Here is a 20,488-nt window from a genome sequence, read left to right as displayed (position 1 = left end):
CTACTTTGTGCATGGTATTTGGCTCTGGGGACCCATAATTAATGGGACACTTTTCCTGTTCTGAACAAGCTCGCAGCCTTTCACTTGTATAACCAAGTGACCCTTTAGTGAGCTTTCCACTGAGGAAAATTACCTCAGTTGCTCTCATCTTTCCTCCTAGAACCTGTTTTTTCCATTATGACTGTTATTTATTGGACAGATAAAGGGCATCTTTAAAGGAAAGGAAAACCATACAATATAATCACACCATTGTAATTCCCAATTATTTTCCATCACTTTATTTTAGACCCTACTTGTATGACAGTGGTTTTGAAATAGTAGTAATAAGAACATAAAGAACAGTTAATGTATTCACTCTAGTCTTTGCTATGCTAACACGTTTATTTTACATCTTATAGCATATTAAAATTATTTACTCTCGATGGTGGAGTTATAGGTGTTGTATTTTTCTTCTTAATTCTTTAAAAAAATTTTATTGAAGTATAGTTGATTTAAAATATGTAAATTTCAGGTGTACAGCATAGCAATTCAGTTATATATATATTATATATATATTCTTTTTCAGATTCTTTTCCCTTATAGGTTATTACATAATATTGAGTATAGTTCCCTGTGCTATACATTTAGGTTCTTGTTGGTTATCTATTTTATACATAGTAGTTTGTATATGTTAAGCCCAGGCTCCTAATTTATCCCTCCCCCTACCCCCCAGATTTTCTTCTTAATTCTTAAAAAAAATTTTTTTCCAAATCTCTACAATGACCATATGACACATTTCTAAAAGGAACATATGTTTTAAAAGCCATTGTATTCAAATATTTACCAAAAAATTTTAGAGGTATAATTTACATACAGTGAAATGCACAGCTCTTAAGGTTACCGGTAGATGAGTTTTGACAAAGGTATGTATCGTGTAACCTACCCCTCTTATCAAGATAGAACATTTCATCGCTCCAGGAAGTTCCTCCATGCCCCTTGCAGATCAGTCCCCACCCTGCTCTCCACTCCACTCCAGAAATGGAACCACTGTTCTGATTGTTTTCACCATAGATTGGTTTTGCCTGTTCGAGAACATCCTATAAATGGAATCATAGAGTGTGTGCTCTTTATTGTCAGCATTGTATTGTTTGCAATCAATCCCTGGTGCTGTATCAGCAGTTTGTTCCTCTGTTCCTTTGTATTGCTAAGTATTTCATCGTATCGTATTCCCATCTTTTGACATTTATGTTCATCATTATTTATTATTTTACATTTCATTGATTGTGATGTATCACTGATTTCTAGCTATTTGTTTTCATCATTCTTCCCTACATCTTCTGCCTGTTTCCTTTGCCTGCTGCTACAAGAAGCCTTCCTGGGGTGGAATCCCCTGCCTTCCTGGAACAGATAATGATACATTATTCCCTGGAATTTAGTCAATAAGGATACCTTAGAGCTAACAGGAACAAATTTTCCGGGCTTATCTTGTTCTGGAAAAAAGACGCTGATAGATAAGCTGAATTATCTTTGCACATTCCTCTATCGATTCATCTTGTTAGATATTAATTTTAATCCCATACTAGTGTCCCTCAGCAATGCAATTTGCTTTAAAAGTCAAATGCAGTGTTTAAGTACCATCCAAAATTTTTTCAATACTGGAGTTCCAGAAGAACATTGTGAAACGTTTGACTCAGAAGGCTGTCTTGGTGAGGTCAAGGGCTGAGCTAGGGCATTTGAAATTCTGACAGCAAATCACCAGCTTGCTTATTACTACAGATATATAGTAGAAGAAAACAAGTAAAATGCCTGCATTAATTTCCTGAGGCTGCCGTAACAAAGCACCGCAAACTGGGTGGTTAAAAATAACAGAAATATGTTGTCTTGTATTTCTGGAGGCTAGAAATCCAAAATCAAGATGTTGGCAGGGCCATGGTCCCTCTGAAATCCGTAGGGGAATTCTTCCTTGTCTCTTTCCTGCTTCTGGTGGTTTGCTAGCAATCTTGGGCATTTTTTGGCAGACATTGGAGTCAACACCACATTATCATGTGGTGTTCTCCCTGAGTGGCTTTGTCTTCACGTGCTGTTTTCTAAGAAGGACACCAGTCATGTTGAATTAGTGGCTTACCCTACTCCAGTAGGACCTCATCTTGCTTTAATTAATTACAATTAATTAATTCATTGTAATGACAGTATTTCCAAATAAGGGCACATTCTGAGGTACTGGGGGTTAGGACTTCAACGTATCTTTCTTTGAGGATGCAATTCGGTGCAATTGATCTCTTTGCCTCTTACGGACACTGTGAGTCTCATTATTGATTACAGTTCCCTCTTGTTTGGCTTCTAGACAGAGAAATCTGTGGCTCATGTCGAATAATTACACAGGCCCTTAAGGTCTCCGTTTCCGTTTCCTTTCCACCCCCTTCTTTACTGTAATTTTCTATGCTTTGTGTCCTGTCACTGAATTTCTTCATCTATTTATTTATCTTTTGTATTATCTTTTGTATCTTTTGTATGTTTCTCTTTGCTGCCGCACGTACATAAATAACATTAATAAATTAGTAAATACATTAGACATACTCAGGGCACCTTGATCTTAATCAGTACATTATCTCTAAGTCGTAAGTCAACTGAATGGTACCTACTGGTTACTAACCCATGTTTTGCTTGTTGGTGTTTTTAATGTGTCGTCTGTATTCGCAGAGGGTCAGATTCACTAACTTTTTGTCCCTTGTACACATCAGAGTATTTCTCACTTTAAGACGTGCTGGTCGTTTCCGGTGATGCGAGTCCTCCTCTCCAGTGTCTAGATTGCGGTCTCCTCCTCATGACTTCCCGTCCTTCCCTCTGCCACTTGGTCAGGCTTCTGTCCCCTCCACTCCACTGCAGAAGCCTTGGTCAGGATCACCAGGACCTTCCGTGGGGCCCAATCTGACCATCCCTTCTGAGTCCTCCACTCACACCTACCTTAGCAGGTGCTGACATCTTCCCCCTTCCTCAGCCTCTGGACAACACACGGTCCTGGTTTTCTTTATACATCAAGGATCAGTCCTTCTTGGTTATCCATTCCAGTCCTTCTCTGCTGGAGAGGCCCAGGCTTGTCCTAGGACCCCTGTTCTTCACTTTCTCCCTAGGTCATTTCGTCCAATACCATCCAAACGCTGATGTGTCCTGAATGTATTACTCTAGACTTGCCCTCTAGATTTACGTTGTATAACCAACCATCCTTTTGACAACTCCACTTGGATGTTTAATGGACATCCCAACCTTAACATTTTGAAAATAGAACTTCTAAATCCCACTCCCCACTGCCATCCCAAATCTGGTAGTCCTCCAGCATTCCCCATCTGGGTAAAGGATGCCACTCTCTGCTTGGCTGCTCAGGGGAAAAGATTTAGAGTTACACTTGCTTCTTTTCTTTCCTCACCTCCCACGTCAGTCCATTGGCAAGTTCTGCCGCCTTTGCTCCAAAACATGTGCTGAATCTGTCTGTCTCTTTCCATTTTTACTGTTTCACCCTCGTCTACCATCATATCCCTGGATCTTGGCCCAGATTCTCAACTGGTCTCTGTATCTCCCTACAGCAGCCCAAGTGATCTTTTTAACATGTAGATCAGATCATCTACTCCATCCCTGTGCTGAAAACCTGCCAGTGCCTCCTACTGCATTTAGAATAAAACAGAAACTCCTCACCGGCTTGGGAAGGCTCTTGTTCTGCCCTTTCAACCTCTCTGATTCTCTTTCTTTTTCATTTTTAAAGTTTTTATTATGGAAAAAGGTAAACACATACAAAAGTAGACCAAATATTAAAAAGAACCCCTTCGTACCTATAATTATTATTAACTCATGGTCAGTAATTATTGTATTACATAATAATAACTCAGTAATTATTAACTCATGGTCAGCATTGTTTCTTCTTTACCTCCACTTACTTCCCCCAACCCGTTATTTTGAAGCAAATTCCAGACATCTTATCCTCTCATCTATAAACTCTTTCAATGTGTATAAGATTCAAACTCTTAAAAAAATAAAATATAACCACAATACCATTATCATACGTAAAACCGTTAGCACTAGTTGCTTAATGGCATCAAATATCAAGTCAGTGTTCAATGTCCAACTGTCTCAGAAATGTCATTTTTTTTTTTTTACTGTTTGTTTGATTCAGGATCCCAATAAGTTCACCCATTATGATTATTCATGTGCATTTTTAATCTCTTTTAAGCTATATTTCCCCTCCATCCCTCTCTCTCTCTCTTTTTAAAAAAATTTATTTTATTTTATTTATTTATTTTTGGCTGTGTTGGGTCTTCATTGCTGCGCACGGGCTTTCTCTAGTTGCGGTAAGCGGGGGCTACTCTTCGTTGCGGTGCGCGGGCTTCTCATTGCGGTGGCTTCTCTTGTTACGGAGCATGGGCTCTAGGCGCGTGGGCTTCAGTAGTTGTGGCTCGTGGGCTCCAGAGCACAGGCTCAGTCGTTGTGGCGCACGGGCTTAGTTGCTCCGCGGCATGTAGGATCTTCCCGGACCAGGACTCGTGTCCCCTGCATTGGCGGATTCTTAACCACTGTGCCACCAGGGAAGTCCCTCCATCTCTCTCTTTTCTAATTCTCCTTGCAGTTTATTTGTTGAAGAAACTAGACCGTTCATCAAGTAGTGTTTCTCACAGTCTGGATTGTGCTGATTACAGCCCTGTGGGGTGGGTTAACATTTTCCTCTTTCTCCTATTTACCATAAATTGGTATTTGGCCTTAGAGGCTTGATTGAATTCAGGTTTGATTTTCCCCTTTCAGGGGAGACAAGATTACTTTGTAGGTAACGGTGTAACTTATCTTATGACTCCCCAGCTTGCCCACCAACTCAAGCCACGCTGGCCTCTGTCCCACTCCTCCCCCAGAAGGCAGCTCCAGCCTCGGTGCCTTTGCCTCAGCTGTTTCCTCTACCTGTAACACTTTCCCCTGATCTTTGCAGTCAGCTGCTTCCTGTCACTCAGACCTCAGCCTGAATGTCACTCCTCAAAGCAGCCCCTCCAGGACCTCTCTGTCTGCCCTGTAGCCCTTCTCACCACCAGCCGCCTGGTGGAATATTTGTTTGTTGGCTCGTTTACTGTCTGCTTCTGCTGAACTTGAACATCAGCTCCAGGGGAGCAAGAGCCTCATTTCCCACAGTCACTGCCGTGTCCCAGCACCTGGAAGAGTGTCTGGCCCATGGTGGGTGCTCAGCAAACTTGCTGTGTGAGATGGCGCCATGCTGGTGAGAAGTGCCTCTCAGTCACCATCTTTCTCTGTGCACTCAGGCAGCCAAGGGAGGCACCGTCAAAGCTGCTTCAGGCTTCAGTGCCACCGAAGATGCCCAGACCCTGAGGAAGGCCATGAAAGGCCTCGGTAAGTGTCCCACTGGAAGTAAACACCCCTCATGTGCTGTGCATGACAGAGTCACCCAGAGGGTGTTGTGTCCACAGGCAACTGTGAGTACATCTCACGCTAAGAAAACACAATGGGAACAAGTTGACTTTTCAAGGCAAACTAGACGGGAGGGTTTTTTACTAAGAATTTTAAATGTTATGAACTCATTCTGGACTTCCCTGATAATTTAAATCTGTTTTACATTCCGGTATTATGAATTTATATATCAAATTTGAGAAATGTATTTGTTTTCCAGTTAACCCATGTATGCATGTCGTGCCAGAAGGTTTACAAAGCACTTTGACAAATATTATCTGAACGAATACATGCAATAATCCTGTGATGTAGTGAAAGCAGCTGGTCCTATTGTTATTTTCACCCCATTTTACAGATGTGAAACTGAGACTCAGAGAAGTAACGTAGGAAGGCACAGAGTAAGTGGAACTGAGCCATGAGTCACACTCAGCAGAGCGTGCCAGCTCTAAGTCCACGTTCTCTCCCTTGAGTCAGCCCCCCACCTGTTGCTGCTGTAATAGGCACAGCTAGGCCAGTACCCCCGTGTAGCATGTGGGATTTTAGGTGAGAAGGCTGTGCGTACGTGACCAGAAGGGCTTGTCTTCCAGTGCACCACCCTCTGGTAGCTCCCATGGGCAAAGGCCTCCCACTGGGTGGGCACAGCCATGCCTGGGCACTGCAGGCTATGCTGACCTAGACCCTGCCTCCAAACTTGCCTGAGTGGACATTTGGCCAGAGAAGTGCTCTCTGTTTCATAGCTGCTATTTAGAATCTCCTCAAGATTTGGATAAAAACGTTTGACCATGAGGCGTTATTTCCCAGTTTTTCTATCCAAGAAGAATTCATCTTAGCCCCAATGCTACTAACAGGAACAATAACAATAATAGGGCTTCCCTGGTGGCGCAGTGGTTGAGAGTCCGCCTGCGGATGCAGGGGACACGGGTTCGTGCCCCGGTCCAGGAAGATCCCACATGCCGCGGAGCGGCTGGGCCCGTGAGCCATGGCCACTGAGCCTGCGCGTGCGCAGCCTGTGCTCTGCAATGGAAGAGGCCACAACAGTGAGAGGCCCGCGTACCGCAAAAAAAAAATAATAACAATAATAGTGAGCGTTTGTTAAGCTCTACTGTGTGTCAGGCACAATGTGTTACATAGATTATGTTTTAATTCTGACAGCAGCTTGTTTAACTAATGAGAAAAGTTGAGGTTTAGGGAGATGAGCTAACTTGCCCGAGGTGTCTGGGGTTGTACGTGTCAGGATTCTAGGCAATTCCAGGCAGTCCGACTCCAGAGCCGGAGCTTAAGCCACTGTGCTGTGCTGCTGCCCACCTCTGAACAGGACGTTACCCTGAATCTATCATTTTCCTTTTTTATAAATAAAATGGAAAAGGTACTCGGCCCACCCTTTTTTTTCAGGTGTATCCTAATTCTTTGGTGGATAGCAAGAACACCATAATTCAGAATGTAGACCACATGGCATTCGGAATTCTCAGAGTCAGGAGGCATTCGATACAACAAACCATTTTCAGTGCTCGCTGTGTGGGCCAGTGAAGGTTAGAGGAGACAAGGACTATAAACCTAGTCCTGTGGTTCAGTCGTCCATGGATGCTAGGCAGCCAAGGCATGCGCAGAAACATGATCGGTTCATAATATGATAGCGACAGGAGGGGCACAAGTAAGATCCCATTAGGAGTCAGAGAGATCATATGTCATTTGGGAGCATCAGGCAAAACTTCTTGGAGGATGTAGAAATTGAGATGGGCCTTGGGAGATGAGTTAAATTTATTCAGTAAGTAAATAAATAGATAAGAGAGAATGGGTTTCAGGTGAATGGAACAGCATGAGCAAAGGGGTGAGTGTGAGCATTGCCCTGTTTTGCATTTTAGCTGAGGCACTTAGCTGCAGGCCATGTAAATACATGGCTTGCAGCAGGGTGTACTTACAAAGCAGGAGTTGACTTTTTAGGTGACTTCTGGGAAGGCAGGTACCATGGGGTGGGTCCTGAGGATGCTACTGACATGCGAGGATGACCCAGAGGCATTGTCCAGGAAACAAAAAATGCCAGAATCAGGATGCTAGATGGAGTGGGTTAGGGAGACATAAACCCATAGACTGGTAATGAAGGAGGTCAGGAGAAAGGAGTGCAGTGTAGTTGGGTCAAGTACAGGAACTCAGGAGCTAAGTCTCTGGATTTGGCTGCCTGTAACTTTTTATGTGGATATTTACAATAGTGAATGGGGTATGGTGGAGAGTCCCAAATGCCAGATAGCAGTGCAGATAGTAAATCCAGCAAATGGTGGGGAGCCGTTGTGTATCCTGAGCAGGGGAGGGACACTGTGAGAGTTTGTCATTTTAGGAAAATGAATCTAGCAAGACGTTGGAAAGACCAATTAGGAAGTGAGACTACTACTTAGCAGACTTTAAGTTGTCTAAGAAGAAACCCTGAACTGGAGTGGTTGTCACAGGTATTAAAAAGAGGGGACAGATACAAAAAGGGTTTTAGAGCTAGAGTTTGCATGATGTGACAGGAAATCTGAATGTGAAGGAAGAGAGCGGGTAAAATAATCAAAGCTATTTTGAGGGTTCAAGCCTGACAGACCTGAAGAGTGGTGGTGCCTTTCACAGAAACTGGATAAAAAAGCAAAAGGCAGTGAACCTTCTCCCCCCAGCTGAGAGTTCTCCTGGAAAAAGGATGGTTGTATCTATTACACTCTTTCTTTTTTTTTCCCCCGAGAGAACAGAGAGTAGGTCACTAAGTTATGTAAACTTAAAACTCTATAGTGGGCTTCCCTGATGGCGCAGTGGCTGGGAGTCCGCCTGCCCATGTGGGGGATACGAGTTTGAGCCTTGGTCTGGGAAGATCCCACATGCCACAGAGCAACTAAGCCGGCGAGCCACAACTACCGAGCCCACGTGCCATAACTGCTGAAGCCCGTGCACCACAACAAAGAGTAGCCCCTGCTTGCCACAACTAGAGAAAGCCTGCACACAGCAACAAAGACCCAATGCAGCCATAAATAAAAAAACCCCAAAAAACAAAAAAAAACCTCCTATAGTTTCCTCTGTACACCTCACATTTTTCTAGATCTCTAATTTTGCAAAGAATAACTCTGGTAAATCTATATATTTTTTGATTTCTCCCTGAAATATTTCAATACACTCTCCTGTAACTCATCACATCTTCCCATACAGTATATGGGAAAATGGAAAACTCACCCAGCATACATGAACATCCAGCTGTGAAAGTCGCCTGTAAAAGCTGCTGCAAGAAACAGGCAAACAAAATTTATGACGTTTTAAATTCGTAATTCAGGGACTTCCCTTGTGGTCCAGTGGTTAAGAATCTGCCTTCTAGGGCTTCCCTGGTGGCGCACTGGTCAAGAGTCCGCCTGCTGATGCAGGGGACACGGTTTCGTGCCCCGGTCCGGGAAGATCCCACATGCTGCAGAGCGGCTGGGCCCGTGAGCCATGGCCGCTGAGCCTGCACGTCCAGAGCCTGTGCTCCACAATGGGAGAGGCCACAACAGTGAGAGGCCCACATACCGCAAAAAAAAAAACAAAAAAAAAACAAGAATCTGCCTTCCAATGCAGGGGATGCGGGTTCGATCCCTGGTCGGGGAACTAAGATACCACATGCCACTGGGCAAATTAGCCCACGTGCCGCAACTACTGAGCCCATGCGCTCTAGAGCCCGCACACCACAACTAGAGAGAAGCCTGTGCACCACAATGAAGAGCCCTCACACCACAACGAAAGATCCCACATGCTGCAACAAAGATCCCGCATGCCGCAGCTAAGACCCGACACAGCCAAATAAATAAATAAATTTTTTTAAAAGAGCAAAAATAATCTTAAAAAAAATTTTTTTAATTGTAATTCATAGTGAAAAGTTTTGGTAGGATATTGCATCATGGGAATTCATGGGCAGTTACAAAAAGTTTCCTGATCAGAGATTAGGAAAGAGAGCTTAGAAAAGAAAAACACAAATACAGACCTTAAAATGCAGTGGATACAATGAGCAGCCAATTTAAACCCTGTGAAGTGCCAAATCATGAATTAAAAGACGGGTTTGAACTGTTTCGAAACTCAGAGGAGACGATAAAGAGATAAAAGTGAGGAGAGAAAGGCAAGAACATGGAAGATAAATATGGGTGATCCAAAGAGGGAAAATACTATGATCACTCACATTCATAGATAAGGAAACTAATGCTCAGAGAAGTTAACTCTTTCGTTTAGTGGCACATATTTACAATGGAATATTACTCAGCCATAAAAAGAAATGAAATTGGGTTATTTGTAGTGAGGTGGATGAACCTAGAGTCTGTCATACAGAGTGAAGTAAGTCAGAAAGAGAAAAACAAATACTGTATGCTAACACATATATACAGAATCTAAAAAAAAAAAATGGTTCTGATGAACCTAGAGGCAGGGCAGGAATAAAGATGCAGACGTAGAGAATGGACTTGAGGACACGGGGATGGGGAAGGGTAAGTTGGGACAAAGTAAGAGAGGGGCATGGACATATATACACTACCAAATGTAAAATAGGTAGCTAGTGGGAAGCAGCTGCATAGCACAGGGAGATCAGCTCCATGCTTTGTGTCCACCTAGAGGGGTGGGAGGGAGGCTCAAGAGGGAGGGGATATGGGGATATATGTATATGTATAACTGATTCACTTTGTTATACAGCAGAAACTAACACACCATTGTAAAGCAACTATACTCCAATAAAGATGTTAAAAAAAGAAAACCTAATGAAAGGAGAGACTGAGACTCTAATCTAGTGTCTGTTTTCCCTCCAAAATAGACAAACCCTCTGAACAAGAACTTCTTTTCTTAGAAAGCTCTCTGTCTGTGTTTGGGTTACACCAGTGTCCACAGAGGAACCCATTTTCTCACTCCTCTCTCAAATCACACTCACTCCCTGTCTCCGCTCCTCACCAGGCACGGATGAAGATGCCATCATCAATGTCCTGGCCTATCGCAACACGGCCCAGCGCCAGGAAATCAGGATGGCCTACAAGACCGCCATTGGCAGGGTAGGTGGCAGCTCTCTGGCTTGACAAGGGACCTGTCAGCAGTAAGGGAGCAGGGGCCCCTTCCTTCTTGAACCCTGAAGTAGTGGCCCTTGGTTTTTAAAAGATGGATCCTTTGCCTTGTTTAAAGATGTTCTTGGAAAAAACAAACAAACAAAAAACACTTTCAACACGTTCAAGAGTTCCTCCACTGTCCATAGCCAGAAGTGATTTCAGGGAGCTCTTGATTCACATAATTCAAGGCTAAGTTTAGTCTCTTCCCCCACAAGTCCTTTCAGGGACTTGGTTGTGGAATGGACTCAGCCCCCTGCTCTTTGGAGCACTGGGCAGGGCTCAGCTTTCAGTGTTGCTTCCCTTGGCCTTTCCTTTAGGCCTCTTGTGAATGAAGATCCTCCAAACTGACTAAAATGCTTAAATCCAGTTTGTTCTAAATAAGCTCTCCGAGGATTTAGGGTCTATCCAACTCTTCTACATAAACCCATTTGTAGTATATATTCATTCCTTTGAATGATCCTTAATTGAGAGCCACCCCCTCCAGTTCTAGAATGGGGCTCTGTGTGTGTGTGTGTGTGTGTGTGTGTGTTTGTATTTTAGTGGCTTATTCATTCAAAGGTGGTTCACTCACCATGTTTTCCCCTTCCTCTTTGAATCCCACACCCCTGAGCAACCCTGTCTCAGTCTCGTTTTCAACAGCTCACTTACCAGAGTCATTCACCTAATCTTTCCACATCACTGAAGCCCATCTGTGTGATTAGAGAATCTTTTTATTGAGGTAATGTTATCAATGAGTGCTTCCAGGTCTCAGAGTGCTGTTAACTCCATGATAAGTATTTCTACTCTTGGATATTTTATAAAAGCTAGTCAGACGGGCTGCCTCTCAAAGGCAGGCATTAAGCTGCTGGGTGGGGCACGGCTGGCTCAGCTTTTCCCGGGAGCATCTACATGCAAATCTTGGCTGGGCACCAATGGGATTCCTCCCTCAGATTGCTCAGAGTATCTTCTGGGCATTTTAATCTCTTCTCCATGCCCAAAGAAATATAATGAACATGCATGAGATGTGTGAGCTAGAGAAAAAGTGTTGCCACACATTTGGGGTTGATTATTCAGCTTCAGAACTAAGCTGATCTGACAGCAGTTTGTTTAGATGAACAATCTTAATGGAGTGACTGAACGCTAATTTATTTGCTCATTCATCCATTTGATACGTGTGGATGCAACAGAAAAATATGCACAATAGATTGAAATATAGTGTTGCTGACTCAGGTTTGTGAGAATCTGAGAACTTGAAACCAAATCAGCTCCGTATTTGTTGGTTGATCTTAAGCAGGTTCGTAAATTCTCTGACCTGTTCTAGGAGGAAATGTGACCAAATGTCTTTAGGAATTGGTCCTTTGGACTCCCTCTTGTGAGAACATCAGAATCACAATTAGCTGCTGGACAGTCATCGACAGGAAGACACTGGAACTCACCAAAAAAGATACCCCACATCCAAAGACAAAGGAGAAGCCACAATGAAACGGTAGGAGGGGCGGATTCACAGTAAAATCAAATCCCATAACTGCTGGGTGGGTGACTCACGGACTGGAGAACACTTATACCACAGAAGTCCACCCACTGGAGTGAAGGTTCTGAGCCCGACATCAGGCTTCCCAACCTGGGGGTCCGGCAACGGGAGGAGGAATTCCTAGAGAATCAGACTTTGAAGCCTAGTTGGAATTGATTGCAGGACTTCAACAGGACTGGGGGAAAGAGAGACTCAGCTCTTGGAGGGCACACACAAAATAGTGTGCACATCAGGACCCAGGGGAAGGAGCAGTGACCCCAGGGGAGACTGAACCAGACCTACCTGCTAGTGTTGGAGGGTCTCCTGCAGAGGCAGGGGGTGGCTGTGGCTCACCGTGGGGACAAGGACACTGGAAGCAGAAGTTCTGGGAAGTACTCCTTGGCGTGAGACCTCCCAGAGTCTGCCATTAGCCCCACCAAAGAGCCCAGGTAGGCTCCAGTGTTGGGTTGCCTCAGGCCAAACAACCAACAGGGAGGGAACCCAGCCCCACCCACCAACAGTCAGGCATATTAAAGTTTTACTGAGCTCTGCTCACCAGAGCAACACTCAGCTCTACCCAGCACCAGTCCCTCCCATCAGGAAACTTGAACAAGCCTCTTAGATAGCCTCATCCACCAGAGAGCAGAAAGCAGAAGCAAGAAGAACTACAATCTGGCAGCCTGTGGAACAAAAACCACATTCACAGAAAGATAGACAAGATGAAAAGGCACAGGGCTATGTACCAGATGAAGGAACAAAATAAAACCCCAGAAAAACAACTAACTGAAGTGGAGATAGGCAAGCTTCCAGAAAAAGAATTCAGAATAATGATAGTGAAGATGATCCAGGACCTCAGAAAAAGAATGGAGGCAAAGGTGCAAGAAATGTTTAACAGAGATCTAGAAGAATTAAAGAACAAACAAACAGAGATGAACAATACAATAACTGAAATGAAAAATACACTAGAAGGAATCAATAGCAGAATAACTGAGGCAGAAGAACGGATAAGTGACCTGGAAGACAGAATGGTGGAATTCACTGCCACGGAACAGAATAAAGAAAAATGAATGAAAAGAAATGAAGACAGCCTAAGAGACCTCTGGGACAACATTAAATGCGACAACATTCGCATTATAGGGGTCCCAGAAGGAGAAGAGAGAGAGAAAGGACCAGAGAAATTATTTGAAGAGATTATAGTTGAAAACTTCCCTAAGATGGGAAAGGAAATAGCCACCCAAGTCTAGGAAGTGCAGAGAGTCCCATACAGGATAAGCCTAAGGAGAGACACATAGTAATCAAATTGGCAAAAATTAAAGGCAAAAATTATTGAAAGCAGCAAGGGAAAAACAGCAAGTAACATACAAGAGAACTCCCATAAGATTAACAGCTGATTTCTCAGCAAAAACCCTACAAGCCAGAAGGGAGTGGCATGATATACTTACAGTGATGAAAGGGAAGACCCTACAACCAAGATCACTCTACCCAGCAAGGATCTCATTCAGATCCGATGCAGAAATCAAAAGCTTTACACACAAGCAAAAGCTAAGAGAATTCAGCACCACCAAACCAGCTCTACAACAAATGCTAAAGGAACTTCTCTAAGTGGGAAACACAAGAGAAGACAAGGACCTACAAAAACAAACCCAAAACAATTAAGAAAATGGTCATAGGAACATACATATCGATAATTACCTTAAACGTGAATGGATTCAATGCTCCAACCAAAAGACGCAGGCTTGCTGAATGGATACAAAAACAAGACCCATCTATATGCTGTCTATAAGAGACCCACTTCAGACCTAGGGACACATACAGAAGGAAAGTGAGGGGATGGAAAAAGATATTCCATGCAAATAGAAATCAAAAGAAAGCTGGAGTAGCTATACTCATATCAGATAAAATAGACTTTAAAATAAAGAATGTTACAAGAGACAAGGAAGAAAACTACATAATGATCAAGGGATCAATCCAAGAAGAAGATATAACAATTATAAATATATATGCACCCAACATAGGAGCACCACAATACATAAGGCAACTGCTAACAGCTATAAAAGAGGAAATCGACATTAACACAATAATACTGGGGGACTTTAACACCTCACTTACACCAATGGACAGATCATCCAAAATGAAAATAAATAAGGAAACAGAAGCTTTAAATGACACAATAGACTAGATAGATTTAATTGATATTTATAGGACATTCCATCCAAAAACAGCAGATTACACTTTCTTCTTAAGTGCGCATGGAACATTCTCCTGGATAGATCACATCTTGGGTCACAAATCAAGCCTCAGTAAATTTAAGAAAATTGAAATCATATCAAGCAGCATTTCTGACCACATGCTATGAGATTGGAAATGAATCACAGGGAAAAAAATGTAAAAAACACAAACACATGGAGGCTAAACAATACGTTACTAAATAACCAAGAAATCACTGAAGAAATCAAAGAGGAAATCAAAAAATACCTAGAGACAAATGACCATGAAACACGATGATCCAAAACCTATGGGATGCAGCAAAAACAGTTCTAAGAGGGAAGTTTACAGCTATACAATCCTACCTCAAGAAACAAGAAGACTCTCAAATAAACAATCTAACCTTACACCTAAAGGAACTAGAGAAAGAATAAACAAAACCCAAAGTTAGCAGAAGGAAAGAAGTCATAAAGATCAGAGCAGAAAAAAATGAAACAGAAACAAAGAAAACAATAGCAAAGATCAATAAAACTAAAAGCTAGTTCTTTGAGAAGATAAACAAAATCAATAAACCATTAGCCACACTCATCAAGAAGAAAAGGGAGAAGACTCAAATCAATAAAATTAGAAATGAAAAAGAAGAAGTTACAACAAACACCACAGAAATACAAAGCATCCTAAGAGACTACTATAAGCAACTCTGTGCCAATAAAATGGACAACCTGGAAGAAATGGGCAAATTCTTAGAAAGACATAACCTTCCAAGACTGAACCAGGAAGAAATAGAAAATATGAACAGACCAATCACAAGCACTGAAATTGAAACTGTGATTTAAAATCTTCCAACAAACAAAAGTCCAGGACCAGATAGCTTCACAGGTGATTCTATCAAACATTTAGAGAATAGCTAACACCCATCCTTCTCAAGCTGTTCCAAAATATTGCAGAGGAAGGAACACTCCCAAACTCATTCTATGAGCCACCATCACCCTGATACCAAAACCAGACAAAGATACTACAAAAAAAAGAAAACTACAGGCCAATATCACTGATGAACATAGATGCAAAAACCTCAACAAAATACTAGCAAACAGAATCCAACAACACATTAAAAGGGTCATACACCATGATCAAGTGAGATTTATCCCAGGGATGCAAGGATTCTTCAATATAAGCAAATCAATCAATGTGATACACCATATTAACAAACTGAAGAATAAAAACCATATGATCATCTCAATAGATGCAGAAAAAGCTTTTGACAAAATTCAACACCCATTTATGATAAAAACTCTCCAGAAAGTGGGCACAGAGGGAAACTACCTCAACATAATAAAGGCCATATACGACAAACCCACAGCAAACATCATTCTCAATGGTGAAGAACTGAAAGCATATCCTCTAAGATCAGGAATCAGACAAGGATGTCCACTCTCCCCACTGTTATTCAACATAGACTTGGAAGTCCTAGCCATGGCAATCAGAGAAGAAAAAGAAATAAAAGGAATACAAATTGGAAAAGAAGAAGTAAAACAGTCACTGTTTGCAGATGACATGATACTATACATAGAGAATCCTAAAAATGCCACCAGAAAGCTACTAGAGCTAATCAATGAATTTGGTAAACTTGCAGGATACAATATTTAATGCACAGAAATCTCTTGCATTCCTATACACTAATGGTGAAAAATCTGAAAGAGAAATTAATGACACACTCCCATTTACCATTGCAACAAAAAGAAGAAAATACCTAGGGATAAACCTACCTAGGGAGAAAAAAGACCTGTATGCAGAAAACTATAAGATGCTGATGAAAGAAATTAAAGATGATACCAACAGATAGAGAGATATACCATGTTCTTGTATTGGAAGAATCCGTATTTTGAAAATGACTATACTACCCAAAGCAATCTACAGATTCAATGCAATCCCTATCAAATTAACAATGGCATTTTTTACAGAACTAGAACAAATAATCTTAAAATTTGTACGGAGACACAAAAGACCCCGAATAGCCAAAGCAGTCTTGAGGGAAAAAAACGGAGCTGGAGGAATCAGACTCCCTGACTTCAGACTATACTACAAAGGTACAGTAATCAAGACAATACGGTACTGGCACAAAAACAGAAACACAGATCAATGGAACAAGATAGAAAGCCCAGAGGTAAACCCACGCACCTATGGTCAACTAATCTATAACAAAGGAGGCAAAGATATACAATGGAGAAAAGACGGTCTCTTCAATAAGTGGTGGTGGGAAAACTGGACAGCTACATGTAAAAGAATGAAATTAGAACACTCCCTAACACCATACACAAAAATAAACTCAAAATGGATTAGAGACCTAAATGTAAGACCAGACACTATAAAACTCTTAGAGGAAAACATAGGAAGAACACTCTTTGACATAAATCACAGCAAGATCTTTTTTGATCCACCTCCTAGAGTAATGGAAATAAAAACAAAAATAAACAAATTGGACCAAATGAAACTTCAAAGCTTTTGCACAGCAAAGGAAACCATAAACAAGACAAAAAGACAACCCTCAGAATGGGAGAAAATATTTGGAAATGAATCAACAGACAAAGGATTAATCTCCAAAATATACAAACAGCTCATGCAGCTCAATATCAAAGAAACAAACAACCCAATCCAAAAATGGGCAGAAGACCTAAATAGACATTTCTCCAAAGAAGACACACAGATCACCAAGAAGCACGTGAAAAGCTGCTCAACATCACTAATTATTAGAGAAATGCAAATCAAAACTAAAATGAGGTATCACCTCACACCAGTTAGAATGGGCATCATCAGAAAATCTACAAACAACAAATGCTGGAGAGGGTGTGAAGAAAAGGGAACCCTCTTGCACTATTGGTTGGAATGTAAATTGATACAGCCACTATGGAGAACAGTATGGAGGCTCCTTGAAAACTAAAAATAGAATTACCATATGACCCAGCAATCCCACTACTGGGCATATACCCAGAGAAAACCATAATTCAAAAAGACACATGCACCCCAATGTTCATTGCAGCACTATTTACAATAGCCAGGTCATGGAAGCAACCTAAATGCCCATCGACAGATGAATGGATAAAGAAGATGTGGTACATATATACAATGGAATATTACTCAGCCATTAAAAGGAACGAAATTGGGTCATTTGTAGAGACGTGGATGGATCTAGAGACTGTCATACAGAGTGAAGTAAGTCAGAAAGAAATAAACAAATATCGTATATTAACGCATGTATGTGGAACCTAGAAAAATCGTACAGATGAACCAGTTTGCAGAGTAGAATTTGAGACACAGATGTAGAGAACAAACATATGGACACCAAGGGGGGAAAATCTCGGGGGTGTGGGGATGGTGTTCTGCTGAATTGGGCGATTGGGATTGACATGTATACACTGATATGTATAAAATTGATGACTAATAAGAACCTGCTGTATAAAAAAAAGAAAAATGCGGTTGATATAATTCCATTTTTCTGGATTAAAAAATATGTCTAATAAAAACTCATGGAGCTGTTTACACTTGAAAAAAAAAAGAAAATGGTCCTTTGTCCAAATAATTGCATTTCTTTTTAATCAATGAGCATTAAGAAATAATCATGAACGATCACAAGGATGCAGCTAAATGCCTGTTTAGAAGAATAGTAGAAAAATAGAATGGGGGTCTTATTAAAGAAACTATATTGCCTCTACATATGGAAATTTCTGCAGCTGTTAAAAATGTTGTAGGTAAATATTGACTTGGAAATACATTCAGGGTATATTGTTAAGTGAGCGAATACACTGATGTTGGAACCCCTTTACACTCTTAAATTATTGAGGACTTTTTTGTGGGTTACATCTATTGATGCTAACCATTTTAAAAATTAAAACTTAATTAAATTAAGGACATTTAAAAATAGGTATTTGTTAACTTATTTAAAAAACTATAAAAACATATTAAATGTTAACATAAATAATGATTTTAGGAAAAATAGCTTTATATTCCAAAAGAAAAAAAATTAGTGAGAAGATTGCCATTCTTTTAACATTTTGCATATCTCTTTAATGTCTGCTGAATGGAATACCCTGGATTCTCATATCTGCTTCTGCATTCAACTTGTTGCGATATGTGGTTTTGTTTGAAGTAGGAAGGAAATCTGGTCTTGTACAGATAGATAGTTGGGAAAGGGAGGAGTATTTTAATAGCCTTTTCACATAACTGTAGATCTGTAGACGTACCGAGTAGCCTTTGGAAAGCTTCCCTGGACAACTGTGAGAGGATGAGAGTGTAAAGTCAGATCCCAGCGTCTTAGTGTTATTACGAAGATGGTTTCGCGCACACCAGCCCCTGAAAGGGTCTTGGAGACCCCAGCCGTCCCTGGACCCCACTGAGGGTAGCTGGTTTCCGTTACTGCAGCAGTTAAGCAGCGTGCTTTCTTGTGTCCCAGGACCTGATGGACGACTTGAAGTCAGAACTGAGTGGCAACTTTGAGCAGGTGATCTTGGGGATGATGACGCCCACGGTGCTGTACGACGTGCAGGAGCTGCGAAAGGCCTTGGTGGTTCGTGATCCTCCCTTCCTGCTCTTGGTGCTGTTTGTGTAAATGCTGGCTGCTGGCGAGCTTTCTCAAGAAACAGTGATAGAGGCCTCTATCACTCTAGAGGGGAGGATAGGGCCTCCCCTCTAGAGAGTGGGGAGGAGGAGGTATAGGAGAAAGATTTTCCTGCATTTATGAGAACTTGAAAGCATGACATTGCATTCTAGCCACTGTCATTTAAAAGTTGTTTCCCCAGAAGTTAAGGAATCGTTCTTTCCTGTGGCTCACTGGGGACTGATTAAACTTGTGCTTTTGGTGCAGCTCCAGAAGCTTTCTTGCTGTATTAGCTACTTTTGAGATATGAAACTTTTGACTGACATCTTGGGGGCCTCTCTGTCTGCTCAGAACTGGTAAAGTGTTCTCAGCGTCCCTAGATGCTGGATCCACTGTGCCCTACTCTAAGGTCTGCTGATTGTTCATGACCAAGTATGAAATTCAAATACAACTACCCTCCTCCACCATGTCAATAAATACTCAGCCTCGTGGAAGGTTCTGGGCTAGACTCTGGAAAAACAAAGAGATAACAGCCTTTGCCAGAAGATTCTGCCCTGCAAAGGAAAAGTACAGGGGAGGGCAAGGAAAGACAGCCCCCAGAGGGCAGAAACTGTCCCTAACCAACCCATAGAAACAGCCTGTAAATGTATGTTATGACTAATAATGATTATAGTAAACATGTTGGAATTTGGGTCGGACAGTTAAAAAGGAGCAAATCCTGTTGCTAGAACTTGGTGAGTTGTTTTTATTCTCTGCAGATTCCTGGTTGTAATTCCTCCTGTGTCTGGGACTCAACTTGGTAAACTGACTCATAGCCCTCTCCTCTGGGTTTTGCATTTAGGGAGCAGGCACGGATGAGGGCTGCCTGATTGAGATCCTGGCCTCCCGGACGCCTGAGGAGATCCGGCGCATAAACCAGACCTACCAACTGCGTATGTAGCATCCTCAGTGGCCCTGGCTGAGGCCCTGTTCTCTGAGACCTAGACTAACAGCAGGTGGTTACCCACTGACACACTGACCATGAGGGATCCTCAGTTCCAAGCTCTGCCTTCAGGCAGATCCCTGTCTACACAAATGACTGTTGGCTTTTCAAGACTTCTCAGGTGCACCTGCCACTCTACTTAGGCTACCCAGGGTTTTATTACCCTGAAAGCTGGAAAGGGGTTCCATATTATCAAGCAGAGAATCAAAGGTGCTTGTTCAAAAGTGGTGGTGCCATTGAATCTTAGCATTCCAGGGAATGGCCTGGAGGAGCAGTCTCGCCCAACTTCTTACCTTCAGACTGGACTGTAGGTCCTGCAGCCACCTCAGAGGGATAGCCACTTACTCCCCTCTTAAAAGTCTCCAGGGCTTCCTTGGTGGCGCATTGGTTGAGGGTCCACCTGCCGATGCAGGGGGCACGGGTTCGTGCCCCAGTCTGGGAGGATCCCGCATGCTGCTGAGTGGCTGGGCCCGTGAGCCATGGCCGCTGGGCCTGCGCGTCCGGAGCCTGTGCTCCACAACGGGAGAGACCACAACAGAGAGAGGCCCGCGTACCGCAAAAAAAAAAAAAAAATCTCCAGAGAACAATACATGCCTTTAAAAGATGCCTACCTTTTTACCCTAAGAATATAATAAAAATGCACAAAGGTTTAGATCACACAGTATTGCTTATATTAGCTTAAAATGTCCAACAGGTTGGCTAAACAAAACATGGTACACCCACACAATGTAGTCATCAAA

At 42.2% G+C, this 20,488-nt stretch overlaps 1 protein-coding gene across 1 annotated transcript in view; it reads left to right on the top strand.

The window, feature by feature from the left end:
- Window positions 1-5,293: 5,293 nt before the first annotated feature.
- Window positions 5,294-20,488, top strand: part of ANXA4 (annexin A4) — a 38,461-nt gene continuing 23,266 nt past the window's right edge. Inside the window, exons 1-4 of the mRNA XM_079721064.1 lie at window positions 5,294-5,358; window positions 10,336-10,430; window positions 18,623-18,736; window positions 19,608-19,698. Coding sequence (XP_079577190.1) covers window positions 5,346-5,358; window positions 10,336-10,430; window positions 18,623-18,736; window positions 19,608-19,698 — 313 coding nt within the window. The 5' untranslated portion in view covers window positions 5,294-5,345. The remainder of the gene's footprint in view (window positions 5,359-10,335; window positions 10,431-18,622; window positions 18,737-19,607; window positions 19,699-20,488) is intronic.

This window comes from Hyperoodon ampullatus (genome assembly GCF_949752795.1).
Source record: "Hyperoodon ampullatus genome assembly, chromosome: 15".
Classification (NCBI taxonomy): Eukaryota; Metazoa; Chordata; class Mammalia; order Artiodactyla; family Ziphiidae; genus Hyperoodon; species Hyperoodon ampullatus.
Note: the sequence above shows the minus strand (reverse complement) of the source record. Positions and strands in the feature narration are given on the sequence as shown.